Genomic DNA, 25,931 nt, shown 5'->3' on the forward strand with positions numbered 1-25,931 from the left:
AAGCACTGCTTACTCTGCGCAAGAATATTGGTGACTTCTTTGTGTTGCCTTACCATTGCAATTTTGCAATTTAGTGTGAGTTTGATTAGTATGTAGAATGTAGATGCCAGTTTTTTGAAAAAACTTTTTAATTGGATTTATTTATTTATGAACAATAAAGTGTACATGAACAGTTGAGTAGTTTTAGGTAACCACTTTCAAATTCAAAATAAAAAATAACCACTCTGTCATGTTATCCCTTTTCTTTTCTACGTAGGTTAATTTGAATTTTTCTGTGTTTTCCATTTTTTTTATCCGTGTTTTCCATTCTGTCTTTGTAATTTTATTTTAAAATTTTTCTATGTTCTCATTTTTTAATATATATATTTATAAGATTTTTATTTAATTATTATAATTTTATTTTTATATTTTTACCGTATTTTTCATTCTATGTTTGCAATATATTATACTAAACGTTTATTAATGAAGATCATCAAACTTGGTGGGAATTTTTTTTACCGTATTTAATATATATTCATTAAACTAAATGTACAGTTAAAATATCATCAAACTTTGTGGAATTTTTTTTTTACCGTATTTAAGTTATAATTTTTTTTAAAAAATAAATTAAAAACAGTTTTCCAGTTACATGGGACTAATTTTCAAAACTATTTTTAAATTATTTATATTTAATTATTTTAAAATTTGATTTTTGTGGTGCTGACACGTAGGCATTTTTTCATCTCCTATTATAGATTTTTAAATTTTAAATTTTAAATTAATTAATTTTGATAATTCATAAACTATAACTTCTACTGTTATAAAATTTATTTTAAAAAAAATTAGACAGTTAGCATTTTATTAGGAACAAACATATTTAATTTATTAAAAAAAAGAAATCAATACAACAGTTTTAACGTAAGCATTTTTAAAATGATTTCTAATTTATGTTTTTTTTAAAAAAAATTGTTTTTTAAATTGTTATTTATTATTTAATATTTCTACTAATTTTGTGGTGCTGACACGTAGGTGTTTTTTCTTCTCTATTATATATAAATAGATTTTAGTGTCATCAGTACTCATCTCATATTTTGTGTTATTTTCTTAAGAAACACACCTTAGATAATTGCATTTTGGTTGGACTAAAGAAATATTTGGAGCACAAGTTAATTATATGTTTGTATGCAAACTTTACCGAAAAAATCTAAAAATCTGAAAAAATCCGAGGTTTATTAGTTTGGTTTGATTTATAAATTTAAAAATTCAACACAATGTTTTGGTTTGGTATTTGAAGAACCCGAACCAACCCGAGGTTGAAAAACCCGAAAAAATCCAAATTTTATTAGTTTGGTTTGGTTTATAAATTTAAATTTTTTACATAAATGGTTTGGTTTGATATTTGAAAAATCCGAACAAAACCGGTCATGTGCATCCCTAGTCAAAACTCAAAAGTAAAAAAACGTATCACTAATTAAGCTAAGTCAAACACTTCTTCAATATTTGATTTTGATTTAAAATATAAAGAGGATATAACTAACCAGAAAGCAAGTAATTAATATGATCAATAGCCTCACTGTAACAGTGTTGTGTTGTATTCCTTGAGAAATCAGAATGAATTACAAGTAAGAAGGGTAAACTATTTAAATGTTACAAAGGTAAGGCATTAGTCAATGAACAAGCTCCACTCGAGCCCTAAAGTACTGGAACACGAACTCTAAACTATTTATGGCAAGATGTTGTTCAACTATCTAAACAGTTCACAAATCTTGATAATAAATTTAGGTTTCTTGCAATGGTTTCTCAACAACTTTGTAATGTGAGGCAAGAAAACTGGAAAGACTGTGGAAAAGATAGTAAATAAGAGAGATATTCCCCGGTTAGGCGTTATGGCAGACATCACAGTATCATAGGTTGCTATCAAGGCAACAAGTGAGATCTGCAGTTCCAATTGCAAAGGAAATCCTATGGTCAGGAAATTTATAGTGTGAAGGGACACGAAAAATCCGATAGAGTTGAAAACCAAGAACAATCCATAGGAAATTGGATTGTTGGTTCCCATCACTGATTGTCCTGCAATTCGTCGCAAGGACATTATGCCATCACTACTGCTGCTGTTATTGTGATCAGGCCAGTAAGTGTCCTGCCAAACACCTCCTGGTGGACTAAGTACTGTTTGATAAGTTGCTGTTGCAATTAAAATAGCTATAACAAGAAGGGTGTCTCTTACTTTTCCTGGACAATCTTTGGTTTTATTGTACTTAAAGAAATCCTGAAGCTTCTTAGAATTAGATCGAGGCCCATCGTCCCTTATTTGTTCTCTGCTGGATTGTTCATTTGATGGATCTTGAACTGGAACAACCCAAGATTGTGGCAAACCTTCTTGTTGCGAAGTTTGCAAGTGTTCAGCAGATACAGCACCAAATGTTCTTAGAATTTCCTCAATATCTCTATCTCCAGATTCCTTAAGTAGTACTTCCAAAGGTGTAAGGCCTCCTTTGTTCAAAGAATTCACATCAATAGTGCCTTTAGCAACAAAATTTTCGTCAAGCAATAGATCAACAACCTGGTTTATCATTTCTCTTATCTGTTATTGAAATTTAAAAGTTGATATGATGAGATAAAAGAGGCATAGTAATGAAGATACTTACCTCGAATTGCTTAGTTGACGTAGCAAGATGCAAAACAGTGTTTCCTTGAATATCCTTGTTGTTTAAAAGACCATACTTGTTAAATTCCTTGAGATTCTCAAGTAATAATTTGAAAGCTTCAAACTGATGATTCTTGACAGCTAAATGAAGACAAGTCTCGCCATGAGCAGTCACTTCTGCTGCAGAGTTTGGAGAAGCCACAAGAAGCTCCTTTATAACATGTTTTCTGCCTTTGATTACTGCATAGTGAAGGGGAATTCTTCTGTCCTTCCCTTTGAGAAGGCATAGATTACGGTCAACGTTCAATAGCTCCTTCACAATATCTATATCTCCATTTGCTGAGGCAATATGCAAAGGGCTGAAACCATCCTGGTTTAGTTCTCTTGCAAATTCGGGCCTCAAACGAATGATCTCCTTAGCAAACTCAAGATGGAGACTCAAACAAGCAATATGCAGAGGAGTTTCATTACTACCTGCTAATGAAACTGTGCTGAGCAGAAAAGGGACTTCTTTGATCAAGCTTTGCAAGTGATGAACATCGCCTTTTTGAGCAGCCTCCCTCAGCCTTCTGTCCATCAATTCTACCAACGAATTATGCAATTTATTTGATTTTTATCGTTTGGATTTTAGTTTCATTCATCAAATTGTGCTCAGCAGGAAGGAATATCTTAGCTCTGAAAATCTCAAATTCAACTCTTTTAGAAAGGTGTTCAGTTTGACTTATTTAGGATGAGAGTTTTCTTCCTGAATTAATTATTTTGCATTCTCAGGTTTATTGAATAGTAAGACAAATACTAGTTATCAACAAGTCACTCTCTTTCTGATATTTTAAGTTCAATATGTCAAGCAAATTATGCTGAAAAAGTCAATAAAATGTATATAATTGTTGTGATAAAATCATACCTAATTGAGTTGTAGTTTATTTAATTAGACATTTGGAGATTTATGTATTTAGATATGTAAGCAATTCAAAGTCAATGTAATGTATATAATCGTTGTGCTAAAATCAGCTGAACCTTTGCTGAATGGATCAATTAATTCAGAACATGACATGTATATAATAACTAGCTCTTATCTTGTTCAAATAGTGATTATGAGTTAGGCATAATACATATATTGGACCCTAAACTTAGCTTCAAATTTCAACTTTGACCTCCAACTTTCATAGTGCACAAACAAGCACTTTAACTATCCAACCTTTTAATAAATAAACACGCGAATTTTGGAGCAAAGAGCGTGAAATGCAAACGCTTCCACGTGTATTAGTGAGCCACTCAATGGTTGCCAACTAATTAAACACTTTACACGTCCATTTTAGAACTAAAAAAAAAAAATAATAATTAAGGGTAGAGTTGTCATTTCAGCATTTTTTTTTACTGTTGTGTGCCTCAAAAATTACTTCTAACTCGCGCAAAATGCGTGCACATCACGCGTTTTGCTAGGTAAGACACGCGTGTTTATTTATTAAAAGGTTGGATAGTTAAAGTGTCTATTTGTGCACTTTGAAAGTTGGAGGTCAAAGTTAAAATTTGAAGTCAAGTTTAAGGTCCAATATATGTATTATGCCTATGAGTTATAAAGGTTATGTTTAATAAACTAGTATGTCAATTCAATGAAATAAAATTGAGGATTAAGTTGAATTGTCATGAAAGCATATTAATGGCATTTGATAGTAAAATTGATCATAGGTACTGAGTAACTTCGTCCACACAGACTTAGAAATGGGAAGAAACCACTTAAAATATTTTGTCTCTCTAGAGTTTTGGTCTCCCTTGACTTTCCCTCACTTTATTGATCACTATGCTACACCTTTGGACGGGTCTATTAACAACTGCAGTCAATACTTGAATTGAGGTAATCCTAATATTAAGGTGGTTAGCAAATTCAAAGTTAATGATAATCATATCATCATATTATACCAAAAGTGGAAAGAATGTTAGGCAAAAGTTAGATTACCATTTTTCGCATTATCAAATACAAATACTATTAATCATTTAATAAATTGCTAATTAAATATTAAATAGTAAATTTTACTTACTACAAGGGAGAGTTGCACATTAAGCCAATATCAATTTCTTTCTGTTACAATTTATTCATGTTGTATGGTGAATTAATATTAAATTGTTATAAGTAATTATTATCAAGAAGACAAAACGACTCCTAATTATATTGTTTAATAAATTACAGGTGAAGACCAAAGGTTACATAATTAAGTAGGAAACTGATGGGCCTCTTTTATTTATTTTTCCTTTCATCTCCCCTCACCTAAGGTTTTCCTATTTAAAGTCACCTAGAAAGGGAAATGAATTTACAAATCTCATATCTGATCTTCTTACTAAAGTATGTTAATGTTAATTCTCTTTATAAATTAAGATTCATTTTCTCATCTTTGGTATATCATTTCTTTCTTCTTTTTGATTTTCTTTCTGGTCATAGTCATAGACCACAGAAGAAAAGTCATCAATCTTTGTAGAACTGTTAAGGGCAATAACATTATAATTGTATGTCACAACCCAGACCGTCGTGATTGGCACCCACACTAACACTCCGGTGGGAGAACCACTACTACAACCCAAACCAAGCAACTAAACCAAAACTAAGGCATTTAAGCAAGTTAAATACTAAGGAAATAAATAGGGAGTTCCCATAAACTCCAACAAAAATCTAACAAGAACTAAATAATGCGGAAGAAATAACCTAGAACCTAAAAGCCAATGTACCAAAACATCTAAAGTTCAACAAGTCTAAACAAGAAGGGATGCAACCTCAATCTAATGAACTAATTAACTAACTAGAAAATAGTCTAAGTCCGAAAATGGTGGACATAGACAAAAGAGAACTCATGGCAACCCGGAAGAATTGTCTCACCCTTGAATTCGAACGATCACTGATCTCCTAAGTGAGATATGTCAGTGCCATGTACTCAACAAAAATAAGAGCAAATGCAGTATCAGTACACAACTACAGTGTACTGGTAGGATCACGCGACTATCCCACTAAGTGCAACATAAGCAAGTAAAGACAACATTAAAATCACATGCATATCTATCAACACATACAATATTAGCAATATTTACGAACAACAACAACTTCACATTTTATATCAAATCATTGGTCCTCTCATGAAACCCAAACCCAAACAGTTAGCATACCGTAACGTGGCAACTGATCCAAATTGGTAATGCCGAAATGTGGCAACCGATCCATTCAACACACCACAATCACAATCACAATCACAAGTATATCATTAAGACCATACATTTAAGTCATGATTTCATGGCAATCTTCATTCATCTATCTCATTTACAACAAGTGTGATCAACATTGCAACATTCATACATATATAAGTATCATAATGAAGCAAAAACAAGCATTTATTACACAATCATAGAATCACAACCATCACATACGTCAAAACAAGCTTGAAACCCTAAGAAACTTTATCCTTCCCTTTCCGGATTTGTTCCGCTTGTTCTAGGTCTACAAATAATCATAATAACACGGGAATCAATAAACAATCACTAATTACCCGAATTACAAACAATTTTATGAACCCTAGATCATATCCATGATCCCAATTATCTACTGGCCCGAATTCAATTTCGTAAAGTCGTACGGATTCCTTAACGACTTATCTATCCCTTCATGAAATCAAAATCATAAATGATTCACCCGATTGTTACCAGATTTCCCTACACCTCAAAGACTCTGATTTCGTCCAAATCTGGACAAGGTTGGGAAAATCTAAATACTACGGAAAAGTTTTTTCGGCCCCAAATTTTCCCCCGTTGACTTTTCCATAACGACGGTAACAGGTCATTACAATAGATACCAATTTACCCATCACTCATCCCCGAGTGACAAACTTAGAAAAATAGGCTAAGGAAGGAATGAAATATTACCTGAATCGACGAACAATTGGGGATACTTCTCTCGCATATCCCTCTTGGTCTCCCAAGTAGCTTTCTCAACTGGACGATGCTTCCATTGAACTTTCACGGACTTAATCTCCTTGGTCCTCAACTTGTGCACATCACGATCAAGAATTACCACTGGTTCCTCCTCATATTGGAGGTCTTTGTCTAACACAATTGAGTCCCATTTAATGATATAATTCCCGTCACCATGATACCTCTTCAACATAGACACATGAAATATCGAATGTACACTCGATAGATTAGGAGGCAAAGCCAATCTATACGCTACCGATCCTACACATTCAAGAACCTCAAAGGGACCAATGTATCTAGGACTTAACTTACCTTTCTTACAAAATCTCATCACCCCTTTCATGGGTGATACCTTAAGAAGAATAATTTCACCGGTTTGAAACGTCATGTCTCTTACCTTATGATCCACATACTTCTTTTGTCTACTCTATGCTTCTAAAAGTTTAGCTTGAATACTCTTCACCTTATCTTGAGCATCCTTCACTAAATCAACCCCCAAATGTTTCACATTTCCAGCCTCAAACCATCATATGGGTGATCTGTATCCCCTCCCATATAATGCCTCAAATGGTGCCATATCAATGCTGGAATGGTAACTATTATTATAAAAGAACTAACACAAAGGTATGAATTTACCCCAATGCCCTCCAAAATCAAGTACACATGCCCTCAACATGTCTTCTAACACTTGAATAGTCCTCTCTGATTGTCTGTCTGTCTGTGGATGGAAGGCTGTACTAAAAGTGAGTTGGGTGCCTAATTCATCATCCAATTTCCTCCAAAACTTGGATGTGAATTGGGTAACACGGTATGAGATGATAGAGAGAGGGACCCCATGCAACCTCACTATCTCTTTCACATAAACCTTAGTCAATTGTTCAATATTATAATCTATTCTTACCGGAATGAAATGGGCCGATTTAGTCAATCTATCAACCACTACCCAAATAGAATCAAACTTCCCCCAAAGTCTTGGGAAGACCAATCACAAAATCCATGGCTATCATTTCCCACTTCCATTCAGAAATTGGCATTCTTTGAAGTAAACATGTAGGCCTTTGATGTTCATCTTTCACTTGTTGACAATTTTGACACTTCGCTACAAACTCCGTTATGTCTTTCTTCATGCCCGACCACCAATAAATTCGCTTCAAATCTCGATACATCTTGGTCACACCCGGATGAATAGAATATCGTGAATCATAAGACTCCACCAACAATTTCTCAATCACGTCATCTACTCTAGGAACACAAATTCTTCCTTTAAAATTGAGCACACCATCTGCATCAAGAGTGGTCTCTTGTGCCTTACCATTTGCAGTCTTCTTTCTAAGCTCCTCCAAATTCTCATCCTCAAATTGTTTGGTCTTGATCTCTTCAATGAATGTGGCCCTCACTTCTGTCACGACTAAAAAATGGACGTGATGACACTCGTCTTATCCCACCAAGACAAGTCAGCCTAAAACTCAACTATTACAATAAAATGTGGAAATTTTTATAATCAACTCAAAAATACCCCCAAAATATGGTTGTCATGTGTATAAGCCTCTAATGTGTTATAACAAAATTGAAAGAAAATATAAGTTTCAAATGATATTGTTTCTAGAATAGAACAAGATCATAATTAAGGAGAAAGAAGGTCCACTAAAATGAAAAGCAGCTACCTCACAAACCTCCACAACTACAACCTACATAAAACCAACCCAACCTAACAGTTCACAATTTACAAGTACATATCTCAACAACAACCTTCTAACAATCACATATTCTCAACAACAAGCTCAATATTCATCAATTACAACTTTCACAAAAAGGCACTCACAAATATCAGTAGCACACAAGATCAAGTTCATCAAATAGAGGAAATCAAAAATCAAGTACTTTTCAACCACCAATAAAACATATAATCATCAAGAATCAAGGATGTCATGGGATGCTATGCAATATGATACCATGAAATGATATGCCTCAGAATAACTAGTACTCCCTCAACCGTATATACATGATACTCCTCGGAAATACATCGAGAGTTCATGACCCATGGGGGACTCGCGAGGTCCATATACCGACACGGACGATCTTCACGTGTCTGTGCGGACGATCTCAACGCACTATCATAAATTAAACAAATTTCGCACGGACGATCTCCACGTGCCCAAATTATAATTTTAACCTCAAACCATCCCCAGCATGGACGATCTCCACGTGCCCAACTTATACTCAATCTCATGTCAATGCAGGTGCACAATATGATTTCAATAAAAAAAATGATGCATCTCAATCAAATATCAATATGATATGTAATCACCTCAACTATCACCAGTATACGGGATCAATACAGAACACAATCACACATAATAAATCAAGTCAATAATATATCAGCTAATGCCCATATGCTTTGGCATTCTCGGATTACAATCTGCATTTTATAGTAATAAACTTTTCATTTATAACACTGGTACTCAAGATAGTGAGCTAATTAAAGAATTCCAAAATCCCCATTTCACAACACACATCTAACCCTCAATGCTCAGAAAATACCTTTTACGCTAAGATCGATTCCAGGAGTTCTACTCGCCCAAATTCAATTCCGTAAAGTCGTACGAATTTCTTAACGAGTTATCTATCCCCTCATGGAATCAAAATCATAAATGATTCATCCGATTGTTACCAGATTTCCCTACACCTCAAAGACTCAGATTTCGTCCAAATCTAGACAAGGTTGGGAACATCCAAATACTACAAAAAAGTTTTTCCGTCCCCAAATTTTCCCTCGTTGGCTTTTCTATAACGACGGAAACAGGTCGTTACATTGTATTTGGATCGAAGACGTTATGATTAATTGATTGATTGTAAAGAATGTTTGGAAGGAAATAATACTTTCTTTAATCATGTTGTATGAATTGTACTATTTTATGTAAAGTGCTTATAACGATGACCATTTGTAAGTGATTTTTGTATTAATTTTAAATGTTCTTTTATAATGTATTCTTTTCTTATTCCTTTTTAGTTAAATATGTTCTCTGCTTATATAAAGAAACTAGTGAACATGGCCGCGCTTCGCGCGAGGGTTAAAAATATGTGTTAGAATAATTTTTCTTATGGATTAATTATATCATTATACTATCCAACTGTATCATTATCTCTTCATTTGAAATGATACATGCTCTATTAAAAATTATTTTATTTTCATTGCACTGAATGGGGGAATTGTTAGTATGTTTTGATGGTCCTCCTTGCTTTTTATTAAGATACCAAGGAGATTGAACTTTTATATTGTAATATCTATTATGAATACTTTTGTGAATGTTTTTGAAATGGTTTTCAATGTAAAATGACATTAAAAAATATAAAGAAATACATCAACAACGCCCTATCATTTGTTATTAGATTGATTTTTAGAGAATATATTCTCTAGTAAAAAATTATTTCATCTCCCTGTTACATTGAAATCAATACATGAAAAATGTCATGTCATTCTTTGTAAGATTGATCTAGTGAAATTTCTCTGTGTATATATTTTTTCAATTGCTCTTGTTCCTTTCTGAAATATGCAATTCGCTATTGCATAATATTTTCATAAATCACTTTAACCGCTTTGCTTGATTTATGCAAAAACAAATGTTTTGTTAATTGTAGAGAAGTACAACTTAATATAGTTATGAATATTAACATTAATATGTTACCTTGACAATTCTCCAAACTAATTTGTTGGGGATGATCCATAATTTTCTTATCAATTGTAGTACTTCTGTATAAGTATTTGTCAAAGTCAAACTAAAGATAAAGTGTTGCAATAAAATATAATAATATTGAACATTTGAAAAACTAACCTCAATTAACCACTATGAGTAGATGTGACTATGGAGATAAATGGTGTGTCTTGATGTTTTTAATTTTGTTTGTGGTATTTATACCACTTTTTTCAATTGTTGGTTGTGCTTTCCATTTAATTGTTTAAATAATGAATTAATTTCTTGAATTTGTTAAATGTTTGTGTAAAGATAAGTGTCAAAATTTTGATAAATAATTGGAGGAAAGTTGGGAATTTGTATTGTTATTTATTTACTTATTATGAAAGACATGTTATTAATTTATTATGCAAATATAGTAAATGAAAAGGTGTAAAGGATTAGTTTAGGATGTTGTAATTGTATAAAAAGTAATTCATCTATGTAAGTTCATTAACGTATAATGTTACATGATTCTGTAATATTGTTGGTATTTTTCTCTTTTGAAAAATTAGTGTATTGTACAACTTTTTTTCTTCCTTGATTGTGCTCTCCGTTTAATTCTTTTAAATAATGAGATTATTTTTTAAACAACTCCATGGAGAATTGCTATTTATAGATTGATTAATCATGAAAAATTAAATAGAAGGAAGTTGAGGAGACATGCTATTTAAGTAGAGAATGCAAATAGACAGATTTTTTTTTCTAACTCATGAAACACATTTTAAAAAACCAAATGTTAAATATTCAATAGAATTGCTATTTAATTTATTTATTTTTTAAAAAAGGGAATCAAAAACTTAAGAACTTCTAATAATCAATAGAAATTTCCAATAATGAAGACTCACTTAAGCACTATACGGAAACTTATATACTCCTAATTAGTATTAATCTTTCAAACAGCAAATGTTAAATATTCAATAGAATTACTATTTAATTAATTAATTTATTTATTTTTAAAAAGAGGGAATAAAAAACTTAAGAACTTCTAATAATAATAATAATAATAATAATAATAATAATAAATAAATAATTAAAATAAGAAGATCATAAAGTTACCTATTAATAGTCAATTTTTCTATGAATTATACTGTAATTTGAAAATTAATTAACTTCGCATTCTCATGTTCTATCATTATAATTAATAAAAATTTTATCCACATAACTATAAAATTACATCTACATGCTTTCTTGAGTAGCATACATGTATATATTATCTCCTTTTTCTATTTTTATTTTTAAAGATATCCAGACTTGAAAACATGGTAAGTTAACCTTAAACAACAACAAAAAAAACATAAAAATAAAATTAACTAATCAAGTAAAAACCTTAAAGAATATTTAGTTATGAGTTAAAGAAGAAAGAAGGAATCTACAAAGAGAAGCAAAGAGAAAAAAACAAATATTTTTTCTAAAAGAAAACTCATGATTCATATAATCAAGAATCCAAAAAAATAATTAAATATATAATTACAATAGAAAAAGTGATAATTATATTATGCATATCGAATCATTTTACCTCGTAAAAGCAAACTATGTAAAAATGTGTAATATTCTTCATTATAGATATATCTCCTGCAAAAATATCATATCAAAGAAGAGAATAAAATTAACCAACCAATGAGATAAAAGATGAAGGATAAAAAAAATGAAAATAAAACAATCATCATATATGTCTCAAAATAGGTTTTTATAAGTGTGATTTTAAGGAGTTATGAAATTGTATATTAAATAATTTGAAGGTTATGAATATGAAAGGTTAGAAATTATAGATGTTACTAAATTAATTATGTAATTGAAGAGGTATGAATTAAAGAGATGATTTTATAAAATAAAATAATTGAAACAAATATTTTAAAAAACCACAAAAAAAAAATGATTCTAGGCCATTGAGAGGTGTCACATCACTTCTTATATATATATATATATATATATATATACTAGTAAAGAAAGCACGGGCGCTGCCCGGGCCCAACATTAATAAAGTTATATTGTTACTCTCTCCGTCCCATATTAGATGAGAATCTTATAAAAAAAAAAATTTCATATTATTTGAGCACTTATTAAATTATGATAGAATTAATTAATTCTTTTCCATTTTACCCTACAATTAATATGACCATTCCTATATTGTATGTGTATTTTTTGTAACTCATTTCAATGTGCATTGATATAAACAAAGGGTAAAATGGTGAAGTCTTCCAATGTATTAATGATTTCTTAATCACCGTGTAAAGTTGGAAGTGCCCATCTAATATGGGACGGAGAGAGTATAGTTTATGTATTGTTATAAAATTAGTAAAGATTGTTATAATATATTTTGCTCATAAGTGAGCTAATATAAAAACTTATTTGTCATTTGTCTTTTTAATTTCAATTTCAAATAGCAAATAAATGTACCGATAAGATTGAGGGTAGAAATGAAACATATCTTTCTAAATTTAAGTAAAAATAAACAGAGTAGAAGTAACATTAGGGTTATCGATAGGACGATTCATTCGGTTATTTTTAAAAAAATTATATCATTCAATTTTTCGGCTATTTTATAATGTATAACCAAAATTAAAATTTTAAAATCATCCCAATCCTAATTTATGTGACACAAGCAGTACAAAAATTAGTCTTTTTTTTGTTGTCTTGTAGATATTTTAAGTTATTATTTATTGTAAATTATAGTACTTTTTATTAAAGTTTTTAATAACATATGTTACTTTTTATGTTTGAGAGTTAAACCAACTTTTTTTTATATGTCTTTTAATTTTATATGTGTTTTGTCCTTTTCCATTTTCAAAAACTAATACTCTGTCCATTTCATTTTATATGTCATTTCTTTTTATAAATATATTGGTTATTCCCTCTTCTTATGTCATATATTATGAAATTTGAGAAGTTATTGAAATTTTTATATGATTCTAAAAATATTTTAAATTGTTAGCTATTGTGATTTGTAGTACCTTTTTTTTACAGAATTTTGAAAATAATATTTATTACTCTCTTTGTTCTAATTTACGTGGCACATGCAAAATTTCAAATATTAACCATTTTTTATATGTCTCTTTACTATATTAAGTTGTTAATTATTGTATTTTATAGTACATTTTGAACTTAATTTTTAAAGAATATATGTTATTTTCCATGTCCCAATTTATGTGGCATTAATTGATAGATTTGTTGGAGTCGAGAGAATTTTTTTGTTAATTATTGTAATTTATAGTTTCTTTTTCGTCAATTTGAAACAATATATGTTCTTAATTGATAGATTTTTTGGAGCCGACAATTTTTTTTGTTAATTATTGTAATTTATAGTTTCTTTTTCGTCAATTTCAAACAATATATGTTTATCATATAATCCATTTTATGTGGTAGCAATAGAATTTAGAGAGTCAATTAAATTTTTTATATAACTTTTAAATATTTAAGCTATTAATTATTGTAATGTATAGTATTACTTATATTATTTTTGAATATAAATGTTACCTTTTTTATCCTAATTTATATGGCATTGATAGAATTGAAAGTGTCAAATAATTGTTAATTATTGTAATATGATATGTAGTACTTTTTATGTAGTTTTTACTATTTTTAAGCATACTAACTATAGTATTACTTATATTATTTTTAAATATATTTAAATCTACTACTTATATATAATTTTTTTAGTAGATAAGTGTGAATGTGAGGGTATTTTTAAATACCCAAAATACCCTCACATTCACACTTATGTTCAACCCTCTCCTTTTTTTTGGTGCCACGTGTCGAAAGAGGAGTGAATTTATTCACTCTTCTTATATAGTAATATATATGTAGTGAGAGAGAGAGAGAGAGATTTCGTTGCTTTTTCTAAATTGCAAACAATAACTCAAAGAATGGATCAAACAATAAGCAAAAAGAAAGGAAAAAAATGTTCAAAGAGAATTATCACGTCGCCTAATTTATGCTTACTTTATATATTGATAGAAATTGTTCAATAATATTATTTATTGCATCATAAATTATCATTAAATCACTAAATTAATGACAATAATTTTCGGACTAAACTGAAAAAGAGATAAATAATTAAGAAATAATTTTACAATTTTTATATATAAATTAAAATAATTAGAAAAAAAAAAATTTTAAAAATTGAAAAATAAATAAATGTCATTCTTGATTATAGAGACATGTCAATTATAAATAAATAATGTAACATCTTTCACCTAAATTTTAAACCTTTTTCTTTTATTTTTTTCACATAGAAATATTGATTACAATTATATATACAATAAAACCTCTATAAATTAATATAGGTGGGACCATGAAATTTTATTATTTTATAGATATACTATTTAATCGATAAATTAATAATTATTAATTTAAAGAATGGTTTGAGATCTAATGAAAAATCGTATTTGATCATATCTTACTAATTTGTGTATCATATTTATTGATTTCACATTAAAAAAATATTATACATAAAGTACAACGAATACATCAAAATTATTGTATCTTACTAATTTATGTATCATATTTATTGAATTGCCACTATCGTGCAAACAAAAGAGCATGGATGACAAATGTGCTTTTTGATGAATATATTTGTTGGTTTGACCACAAAATGCATAGTAAACGAGTTTTGCTTATGGTAGATAATTGTCCAGCCCATAATAGACATATTGAAGGCCTACAAAATGTTGAATTGTTTTTCTTGCCACCCAACATGACATCAAAAATTCAACCTTGTGATGTTGGGATAATAAGAGCTTTCAAGATGTATTATCGTAACATATCTTATCGTAGGATATTAGAAGGCTATGAAGTGACACAAACTGATCCAACAAATATTAATATTTTGGATGCTATCAATTTTGCAATCCCTGCTTGGACAACAAATGTTCAACAAGAGACAATAGAAAATTGTTTTCGACACTGTAAAATTCATCCGGGGATGCAATCTCAGAGAATTTGAATGAACCCACTTGTGAAAACGTCATTCATGAACTTGAGGTCATGATTAATGATCTCGGTTACCACAATAAAATGGATGGCAATAACCTGTTGGATTATCCGGGTGAAAGTGATACATGTTCAGAGGTCCAAAGCTTAGAAGAAATTGTGGATACCATCAGAAAAAACATTGTTGATGATGAAGTTGAAGATGATACTATACCTTTGGAACCAGTTATGCGTAAGGAAACACTTATTGCATCTAGAACTCTTCACAATTATATGGTGTAGTTCGACAATACCGGAGCTCTTGGATGCATTAAGAAAAGTTAGAGATGAACTTCAACTAAATTTAAATTTTATGAAAAAACAGAACACAATAAAATCATATTTCACTAAATTGTCTTAGATATATTTGTACTTTTAAAGAATTATTAATTTATGATATCAATGGGACAATATATTTATATAGGGGTCTTCTGAAAATATATTATCTTATTATCTTATCGAAATTAGTGATTTTTTTTCCATTGGCCCAAGTCAGGACCGAAGGAAAATATTACTTTAGAGAAATTATTAATTTACCGAGTATTTATTTATAGTTACTCCTTTTTGCATAATTTTATCATCATATCTTATAATTCAGAACATTAACTTTAATTGAAAATACAGAAGGAAAATAAATCAGAAAAATAAAGGACTAAAGAAATTAGTAGAACAAAGAAATTGAAAGAAATTAATAACATCGCGACTAATTTCGATTCCATAAACGCCAAATTTGCTATTCTGTCAAACTTTGTTTTTCCTTGTTTCTTTCATTTTCTTTTCTATTCTGCTCCCTTCAATTGGAAATATTATCTCCTTAATCTCCTCCTAATTTGATATAAGTTCCACAAATAAATTGATACTTTCTACAAATAATTCTTCTTGCCTTTTGTCACTTTCATTACTTTTCATATAAATTTCTCTAACAAAATGAAAAAAAAAATCGTAGTATTTATATCCTTATTGGAGAAACTACTAATTGAAATCATACCAAGAAATGAGGAAAAGCTCATTCAAGTAGTAATAGGCACCGATAATTAAGCCCATGAAATAGGTCATTTCGAAAGGACTTCGAGTTTGTATATCTTTCTCTTCTTAAAGAAATATGTACATCTCAGAAGGAAAAGAAGCAAATCGAAGGAGCACTTGGTCGCATATTCCATGACCCTTCTATTTTATATGCTAAAGTAAGCAGTTTTGCCTTTTCATCTTCCATTTAGTAATTGAATGTATGTATAGATCTTAACGTATATTGTTAATACTTTCAGTTTTTTTGGCCTTTTATCTTCCATTTAGTAATTGAATGCATATAGATCTTAATGTATATGGTTAATACTTTCAGTTTTTCAGTTCTTCTAAAAGTATTGTATTTATTGTGAGGAAAAATATTCAAAAAATTGGGAAGATAGATAAATAGGAATCCTGGCTTCTAAGAGGTGACACATCACCGTTTTCACAATCAGCTTTATATTATATATAGATTTGTGTCTAGATTACAATTAAATAGATATTACTTATTTAGACTTTATATAATTATAGGCGTGGAACATGTACAATATTATATTTCTTATTTCCAAATGAAATTAAGAATTATCTCAATGAAAGATTTGATATTTTATTATATGCCAGATCATTTGTGTTTTACATGGATAATATGAAATATTTGGCAGATATGTTGAATGACTATACATGCATTTATAATTAGTTCATAATTATCTCATGAACTAGTATATTGCATCTTTAATGAATACTCCATAAAGAGATCTAAAAGTATTAAGTTCATTATTAGATAACTATTTTAATTTTCAAACAAAAACTCTTACTCTAACAATTATCTGTTTAACACTAATTGGTAAAAAATCTTCCTATATCCACCATCATATATACTTATATATCCTATAAATACTTCATATTTACAAGTCAAATATTATAATAAAATGCTAAGGACTTATGAAGAGCCCGATTATCATATACTATAAGTTTATAGTAATGGGTACACTTGGCTACACGTGCGTACCCAAAAACTAGAATAATGTTGAGTGCCTGAATTCAGACTTGACACGAGTAGTTCAAAATTTGAGAGTTCGTTTAATAGTAAAATACTATGGAAGCGTCAAGAAAACAACATGTCAACCTATTTTCATATAAGACCATTTAAAAGTATTGGGTTCGAAAGCAATTAGGGCATCATGCGGAAGCTTACAATTGCATATCGATCATATGGTTGACAAATTAGACGACAAAAACTTATACTAAAAAACATAATATTATTATATGAAAACTAATATAAAAGAAAAATATTATAAATTGTTGAGAGAATAAATCTCTCCGTAAACTAAACTCTTAAACGTCTACATTGTGGAAGTTATTTGTGTTATGCTATGAGAATAATAATTTTCAATTTATAGATCTCCAAACTTTTCCTCTAAGGAAAGAATAAACCAAATATGGAAGAAAATTATATTTTTCTAATACTTTGACTTTTCTTTAAGGAAAAAAATAAATTTCAAATCAAGAAAGGCAAAACTCTAACATAAGTAAAAGTGATGTAATAAATCTCACAACTGACAAGTAATTTTTTATTTAGAATCTCAATACATCTTGATTGAACCTCAAAAGATGAAGAAAATACAGGAAGATGTTGTTCAAGTAGCTGTCTAGTTTATAAATCGTAATACGAGTCTAGGATTCTTGCAATAGTTTCTCAACTTCACTAAAATGACGGGAAGCAGTACTAAAAAGCCTATGATAATGAAAACAAAGAAGAAACCAGTTACCCAGTAAGGTATTATGCACAACATCACAGTAATATAGGTTAACGCCAAGGCAACAAGTGAGACTTGCAGTTCTAACTGCAAAGGAAATCCTATTGTAAGGAAATTTATCGCATAGAGGGATACGGAAAATCCGAGGGAGTTGAAAACCAAGAACAGGCCATAGCTAAATGGATAGCTGGTAGCCATCACTGACTGTCCTGCGAAATGCCGCAGGGGCACTACTATGCCATCATGACTAGTACTACTGTTGTTATCGTCATCAGGCGAGTAAGTGTCCTGCCATAAGCCTCCTGGTGGATTGAAACCTGCTTGATAAGTTGCTGTTGCAATCAGAATGGCTATCACAAGAAGGGTGTCTCTTACTTTTCCTGGACAATCTTTGGTCTTATCATACTTGAAGAAATCCAGAAGCTTCTCTGAATTAGATCGAGACCCATCGTCCCTTCTTTGCGCTCTGCTGGATTGTTCATTTGATGGATCTTGAACTGGAATAACCAAAACTTGCAAGTTTTCAGCAGATAAAGCACCAGATGCTCTTAGAATTTCCTCAATATCTCTATCTCCGGATTCCTCTAATAGTACCTCCAAAGGTGTAAGGCCTTTCTTGTTCAAAGAATTCACCTCAATTGTGCCCTTAGATACAACATTCTCATCCAGCAACATATCAACAACCTGAATGAATGAATCATAGAAAGTTAAAAAATCAAGATCAAAAGATGAGACATATATATATATATATATATATATATATATAATGAAAAGATACTTGCCTCGTATTGCTTAGTTGACACAGCAAGATGCAAAACAGTGTTTCCTTGGATATCCTTCTTGTTTAAAAGATCATCCTTGAGGTTGTCAAGTAATAACTTGAATGCTTCAAACTGATGATTCTTGACAGCTAAATGAAGGCAAGTCTTGCCACGAGCAGTTACTTCTTCTGCTGAGTCTGGCAAAGCCACAAGAAGCTCCTTCATGACATGTCCTCTGCCTTTGATTACTGCAGAGTGAAGGGGAATTCTTCTGTCCTTCCCCTTGACAAGGCATAGCTTACTGTCAACATTCAACAGCTCCTTCACAATCTCTGTATCTCCATTTGCCGTGGCTATATGCAAAGGGCTGAAACCATCCTGGTTTAGTTCTCTTGCAAATTCTGGCCTCAAATGAATAATCTCCTTCATGAACTCAAGATGGCCACCCGAACAAGCAATATGCAGAGGAGTTTCACTACCTGCTAATGAAACTTCCCTGAGCAAAAGAGGATCTTCTTTGATCAAGCTTTGCAAGTGATGAACATCCCCTGTTTGAGCAGCCTCCCTCAGCCTTCTATCCATTAGTTCTACCAAAGAATTATGCTATTTCACCTCTGAATTCTAAAAATCTATCTCTTTTCTAGGCTATAAGAAAAGAGAAAAGAGTGGACTTAGGGCATCTCCAACCCAATCCTCTATTTTACTCTTCAAATATAGAGTTTTTAATTTTTTCAAACAATCAACTCCAACTCAATTCTCTATTTTACTCTCTAAAAAGGAATCTTTTTCTCTCTCCTCAATATTATATTATTATTTATATTTCATTCTTATTTTCTTATTTCATAATATAAATCATTTCTTCTTTTTGCAAATAATCACTCTATAATCTTTACATAATACAATTTTTTTTTCAAATTCTTCATTAATATAAAATTATATTTTATTCTAAATTTCTAAATAACATAAATTGCAATACATATTATATATAATACATATTAACGAACAATTCAAATAAAAATGAACTCATTGATGAAATATAATTGCATCATAAATATTGTATTATCGTAAAATTTATTTTAAATTTTACATAAATACTCAACTTTTAAGACTATTAGGTTACTCTCATGAATAGGGGTGTGCATCGGTCAGTTCGGTTTTATGTATTATCGGTTAGGTTTATCAGTTTTTGGTTTTTAAATATGTTAAACCAATAACCAAACCAATAATATATTTTTTATCGGTTTTGGTCCTTAACGGTTCGGTTTTCAATTTAACCAATAAGAAAATATTTATAAAACAAATATATGACTTTTCTAATAAATTTGATGCGAAAACACAATAATGTAACTTTACAAAAGCTCATAAAATAGAAACAATAATAACAAAGATGAAAAGAACTATACAAGCGTAACACAAAGAGAAACTAAGAGGAATATGGTTCTTACTTTAGATTTTAACGTTTTTTATAATGTGAAATTGTGAACTCAAATCCATTGTGAAGTGTGAATTGAAGGCTAAAGGACAAAAATAGTAACTACTAAGGTATTAAGATTAATATATAATATTTATGTACAAGTAAAAGTAGTAAATTACTAGTCTTAATGGGTTATCGGTTTACCCAATAACCCAATATTAAAAACCAATATCGAACCGATAACCCAATAATTTTTTTATAAAACCATTAAAAAACCGTTAACCCAATAACCCAATAACAATAAACCAATAACACTTTTATCGGTTGATTCGGTGTTTGCACACCCCTACTCATGAATGTTCTATTAATGCATTACAGAGTTCAAAATAAGCATTTTTTATCCTTATTTTTTATGTGTAGCTAAATCTTATTTAAATTAACAATTTCATCTTGTGTCCAATTATTTCGTGTACTAATTTACTTCCCCTATTCCATTTTGAACTATTGCATCAAATATTTGCATGCTCTTTAAAAAGTGTAGTTTAATAATTTATCATTATAACATAAAAGTAGATTGTTTGAATTATCATGTAATTTTTGTGCATACTTCATAATGAAAAATAATTCTAATCCAATTTACATATTTAAATGACAAAAAAAAATTAAAAATTAAATTAGAAAAATTGTTAATTCGGGATGGAAGTAGTATACTTATCAATAATGTTTTAGATGTTATATTACTTAGAAAATAATTACAAATATTAGAGACATAATTAATAATCTTATATAATATAAATAATATTAAAATAACTTTAAATTACATATTTAAAGTGACCATTTCTTTTAAAAAATAAAATAGAAAAATTATTAATTTGGGCGGAAGTAGTAACTTGTTGATAATATATTTTTAAATGTTATGTTACATTAGAAAATAATTACAAATGATACTAATATAATAGAAATAATATTATAATAATCAAAAAGTAAAATAGAGAGGTGAATAGTAGTTAATTGAAGAATAGAGAGTGAAATAGAGAGTGGTTGGGGAACTCATTCTCTATTTTACTCTCCAAATATAGAGAATGAAGAGTAAAATAGAGATGGGTTGGAGATGGTCTTAGTTGACTACACTATTTGCTTCCTCTTCTTTTCTTCTGTATTTCCTTTTTCATACTCCTTTCAAATATGATACTCACACACAACCTCTCTACTACCGCATAAAAGTATGGCCTTGTTGAGTCACTCTAAGAGTAGAATCAGCAGCTCACCTCACGTTTTAGGAACCAAATGAGGAATCACACGTAGACGAACTTGAGCATTCTCCTGCTCTACGGAGCCCTCTGGAGCTAGAGTTGGGGGTGCTTGACGCCTCAGACTCCACTTGTGAAATTTCTCATATTGAATGATTTAGTGTAGACACTTATAGGGTTTGGACCAAAGCTAGTAAGTTTGACTAAATTAATAATGAATTCTAGAGTCCGGAGCCAAAAGAGCGATTTTTTTTTCTCCAAAATGCAAAAAGGGGCATTCAAATTCTCTCCTAAGGAAGATAGATCCTTTGTGGTTTTAACCGCAATTAACGGCGTCCAATAAAAAAAAAATGCTGCTCTCGCTGCAACTGCAGTGAGTATTTTTAATAGCAAATGCCTTTGCAACTGCATTGAACACAACTTTAATCGATTTTAAGGATCCAAAAAGAATTATCACATAAAGTGATCGTGTTTGTTTTTCAAGAATTAAATTGATTAATCTTGAAATTCAAATTAAAGTAGATCAATTTAATTAATTGTAAATTTGGAATTATTAATTTCCACCATGGTCAAGAGCAGCTATGCGACATGACTCTCTTGGAGGATATATAACTAGGAAAGTCTGTTTATCAAGTTGTACTAATCTAGCAATAATGGGTAATCTAAGTATTTTGAATTTCAATGTAATAGACACTAGTATGGCCCCTGATGGAGAAGGAATGATCCAAATCCATCACTTAGCTAACCTAGATGCTAATATGCTTGATCGCCAAGTAGCAGATGGTGCAAGCACTTCCTATGTAATGACTATGGACTTAAACAAGCTTCCCGAAATGGGTTTGCCAAATTTGCTTCTGTGGATGTTGGTTTTATTCAATCCCAAGCAGTCCCTTTTTACTCGTGAAAACTATTCTGTTTTTTCTTTTAGTATATATATTGATGAAATTGTAATCATAGGTAATGATATTCAATTCATCATATCAAATCGTTGATTTGGAGATAGAGGTGATGGAGGAAGAGTATCGGGAGTGGGAATATACTTAGTTTGTTATATAAATAAACCCCATTTCAACCAAAAAAAATATCCCAATGTACTTCCATAACATATTTTGTTCGAAAAAAAAAATGGAGCAGGTTAAAATTTGGAAATCTTGGTATTTTTATATTCTAATCAACATACGAAAAAACAAAATTGTCTATAAGTTATTAGTTTTAAAATTAAATTTTGAAAAATGCTTTGCGATTTATGTTTTCTTTTTTTAAAAAAAAATAATAAATTAAATAAACTCGCTACAGGTGCAGAGATTTTATGTTTTAATTTTTTTTATGGAGCAATGATTTTGTTAAAAAAAACTTTTAACGTTTCTCGTTGATTGAGCAGCAAGAAAAGAAAGAAAATTGGACGCCTCATTAACGACGGTTAAAATCAAGGATCTCACTCCCTCAAGAGCAAATTATCTGTTTTGTTTTTTTTAAAAAAAAAATTGGATGAATTTTTACTCATTTTAGAGAAAAAAAAATGGTCATTTTGACTCCGGACTCTATATTCTAGCTCCGTCCATGGAGGACAGATATGCATGAGAAAAGTTACTAAAATGCCAAAGATATAAGATTCTAAATACATAATCTTATAAGTAACCGTCAAAGTTTCAATAAAAATCTTAAAAATTGAATTCATCATATTTAAATCATGATTTGTCTCAACGTGAAAGATAAGCAGATAACTAATGTCGTCGTTGGCATTAATCGACATTCATTTGGTAATATCTTCATCGGGCCAATTGATTAAGGAGCTCTAAAATTATAAAGATGACAATAAACAAGAAACACAGGGTTAGAATTATGGTTTTGAACTTTACTGTTTTAGTTTTTGAAGAAATTCTAGTTAATAGTTGGTTAGCTAGTTTTTTCTTATTTAGTAATTAGTAGTTTGTTAAGATATATTTTTCGGGAGATATTCTAATTTCTAGACTAGTTTATTATTATATTTTACTGCTTTTACTCGAGTCAATATTTGAAACGGTTATTGAACTATGAGAAAATATTTAATTAAGTCATTAAACTTTATTTTGTATCAATAAAATCACTCAATTAAAAACTTTTATCTTCAAAAATCTCTCAGTTTAAAGGTTTTATCTTCAAATATCACTCAACAACATTTATTATTAAAATAAATTTAACATGACAAAATAAAATAAAAAACTATATCATATATTCATGCCCAACAAATAAATAATAGTAGTATAGACTTTATATATTACTATACCTAACCCTCCACTAATTAAGACTAATTCCAGGTAGAAAGCAAGTCATTCTTTCCTCAGATTAGTACTTTCTGCTAAATTACTAATTATAAATTACTAATTTAGTTTGTCTAAACACCAATTCCGGGTAGAAAGCAAGTCATTTTTTACTCAGATTAATACTTTTTGCTAAATTATTTCTACAAAATATTAATATAATAATCATTATCAAATAATGATGTTAAAGCATGCTGTCAAGTTGACAATGCAGCGTTGTATCGATCTTTTGGTAATTTCCGAATAACGTTCTGCAATTTTATGCTTAATTAAAAATTAGTCTTTTGAGAATCTAATTTTGGGTGGGACGGATATAATAATAAATATATTCTATTATTTTATTTATAGAGTTCTTAATTACATGACATAAAAAAATATATATGTTATTTGTTATCTAAAATTTATTTTAATGATTAATGTAGCTGAGTGAATTTTTAAGATAAAAGGTTTAAGTTGAGTTATTTTATTGATACAAATCAAAGTTGAATGACTTTGGTAGATAATTTCTCATAGTTCAATTATAGGTGATTAGGACGTTATGCGGAAGCTTATAATTTGCAAATCATATGATTGATAAATTAGACGACAAATAAAAACATATTATTAATAGTGTTTGGTCAAGTGACCTACATATTATAAAATTAATATAATATTGAAAAAAATATATAAATATGTTTAAGAGAAAATCTCCTCATAAACTACATTGTGAATGCTCGTGTTTTTTATATGAGAAGAGGAATCTTCAATTTATAGAGTTCCAAACTTTTCTTCCAAAGAAAGAATAACTCAAATATGGAAGAATATTATATTTTTCTTTCAAGAAAAGTAAAGATATTTATGGTAATGTTTTGTCTTTTCTTTTAGAAAAAAATAAACTTCAAATAAGGTAAGAAAATCAGGACAAAACCCTAACACTTTTAAGATATTAACTCCTTTTATTTTTATAAATGTAGAGTTCAAGAAATCAAAATAATATTTCTCTTTGACAACAATATTTTTTCCCTCATTATACTCTCTCTCTGATATATATACTAGATGAGTGTCGCCCATGCTAAGCACGGGCCCAACATTTTAGGCCAAGTAATACTAACATTTTGCACCAGCAATGGTGTTGTCATTCGGCCAGGACTTGACTTTTAGTTCCTTGTTTGTTTGCTATAATAAATGTCTAAAATGACAGAGAACATAAAATCATAGGCATTCTTCTTAACATAAGGCAACAATCTTCAAAATTACACGTGCCCAACTCCTCCCATAAAATTTATTGCAACCATAACTTGATGAGCATACTTCATAGGTAAGAACCAGTAACCCCATCACCACCATTTGTATACATCTAAGTGAGATTTAACTTTGAAATTCACACAAAATAAAAGGAGCACAAACAATGTGTTTATCTACATTTTGCCCCTTGAAAAATGAATACATTTATCACTTGTGTCTATCATCCATCCTCCAAACCTAAGACAACAAACCTATTAGCCTGAATAACTTCATCAGTAGTACTTCAAAAGTGTTATTCCAAAAACAAATAAAAGACAAATTTAAAAAAAAGAAAACTTTAAATTGCCAAACTACCCCTGGCTACAAGCAGGCATGTTGAAACTTGAGAAGTTACTCAAAATTTTATATGATTTTTAAGAATATTTTAAGTTATTAATTACTGTGATTTATAATTTTTTAAGTGATTTTGAAGTAATATATATTATTTTGTTCTCCCAATTTATGCAGCATAGATATAATTTCAAAGATTAATCATTTTTATGTCTTTTAAATATTTTAAATTGTTAATTATTGTAATTTGTATTTCCTTTTACATAATAGGCATTCTTTTTAACATAAGGCAACAATCTTCAAAATTACACGTGCCCAACTCTTCCCATAAAATTTATTGCAACCATAGCTTCATGAGCATACTTCATAGGTAAGAACCAGTAACCCCATCACCACCATTTGTATACATCTAAGTGGGAATTAACTTTGAAATTCACACAAAATAAAAGGAGCACAAACAATGTGTTTGTCTACATTTTGCCCCTAGAAAAATGAATACATTTATCACTTGTGTCTATCATCCATCATCCAAACCTGAAACAACAAACCTATTAGCCTGAATAACTTCATCAGTAGTACTTCAAAAGTGTTATTCCAAAAACAAATAAAAG

The 25,931-nt window shown here is 29.8% G+C and overlaps 2 protein-coding genes and 1 pseudogene across 2 annotated transcripts; 1 reads left to right on the plus strand and 2 right to left on the minus strand.

Annotated features, from left to right (window-relative positions):
• Positions 1-1,565: 1,565 nt before the first annotated feature.
• Positions 1,566-3,224, minus strand: LOC125850721 (ankyrin repeat-containing protein BDA1-like). Its single transcript, XM_049530571.1, has 2 exons — positions 2,628-3,224; positions 1,566-2,542 (listed from the first exon to the last, which is right to left on the minus strand). Exons 1-2 carry the CDS (start codon positions 3,201-3,203, stop codon positions 1,724-1,726), a joined length of 1,395 nt encoding a protein of 464 aa, XP_049386528.1. The 5' UTR covers positions 3,204-3,224; the 3' UTR covers positions 1,566-1,723.
• Positions 3,225-14,824: 11,600 nt separating this feature from the next.
• Positions 14,825-15,628, plus strand: LOC125850722 (ARS-binding protein 1-like; annotated as a pseudogene).
• A 2,305-nt stretch (positions 15,629-17,933) lies between these two features.
• LOC125850723 (ankyrin repeat-containing protein BDA1-like) lies at positions 17,934-19,399 on the minus strand. The gene is made up of 2 exons (XM_049530573.1): positions 18,824-19,399; positions 17,934-18,725 (listed from the first exon to the last, which is right to left on the minus strand). The coding sequence occupies exons 1-2, from the start codon at positions 19,382-19,384 to the stop codon at positions 17,934-17,936; spliced, it is 1,353 nt and encodes a 450-aa protein (XP_049386530.1). The 5' UTR covers positions 19,385-19,399.
• Positions 19,400-25,931: the final 6,532 nt, after the last annotated feature.

Source organism: Solanum stenotomum, unplaced genomic scaffold, assembly GCF_019186545.1.
Source record: "Solanum stenotomum isolate F172 unplaced genomic scaffold, ASM1918654v1 scaffold18787, whole genome shotgun sequence".
NCBI lineage: Eukaryota > Viridiplantae > Streptophyta > Magnoliopsida > Solanales > Solanaceae > Solanum > Solanum stenotomum.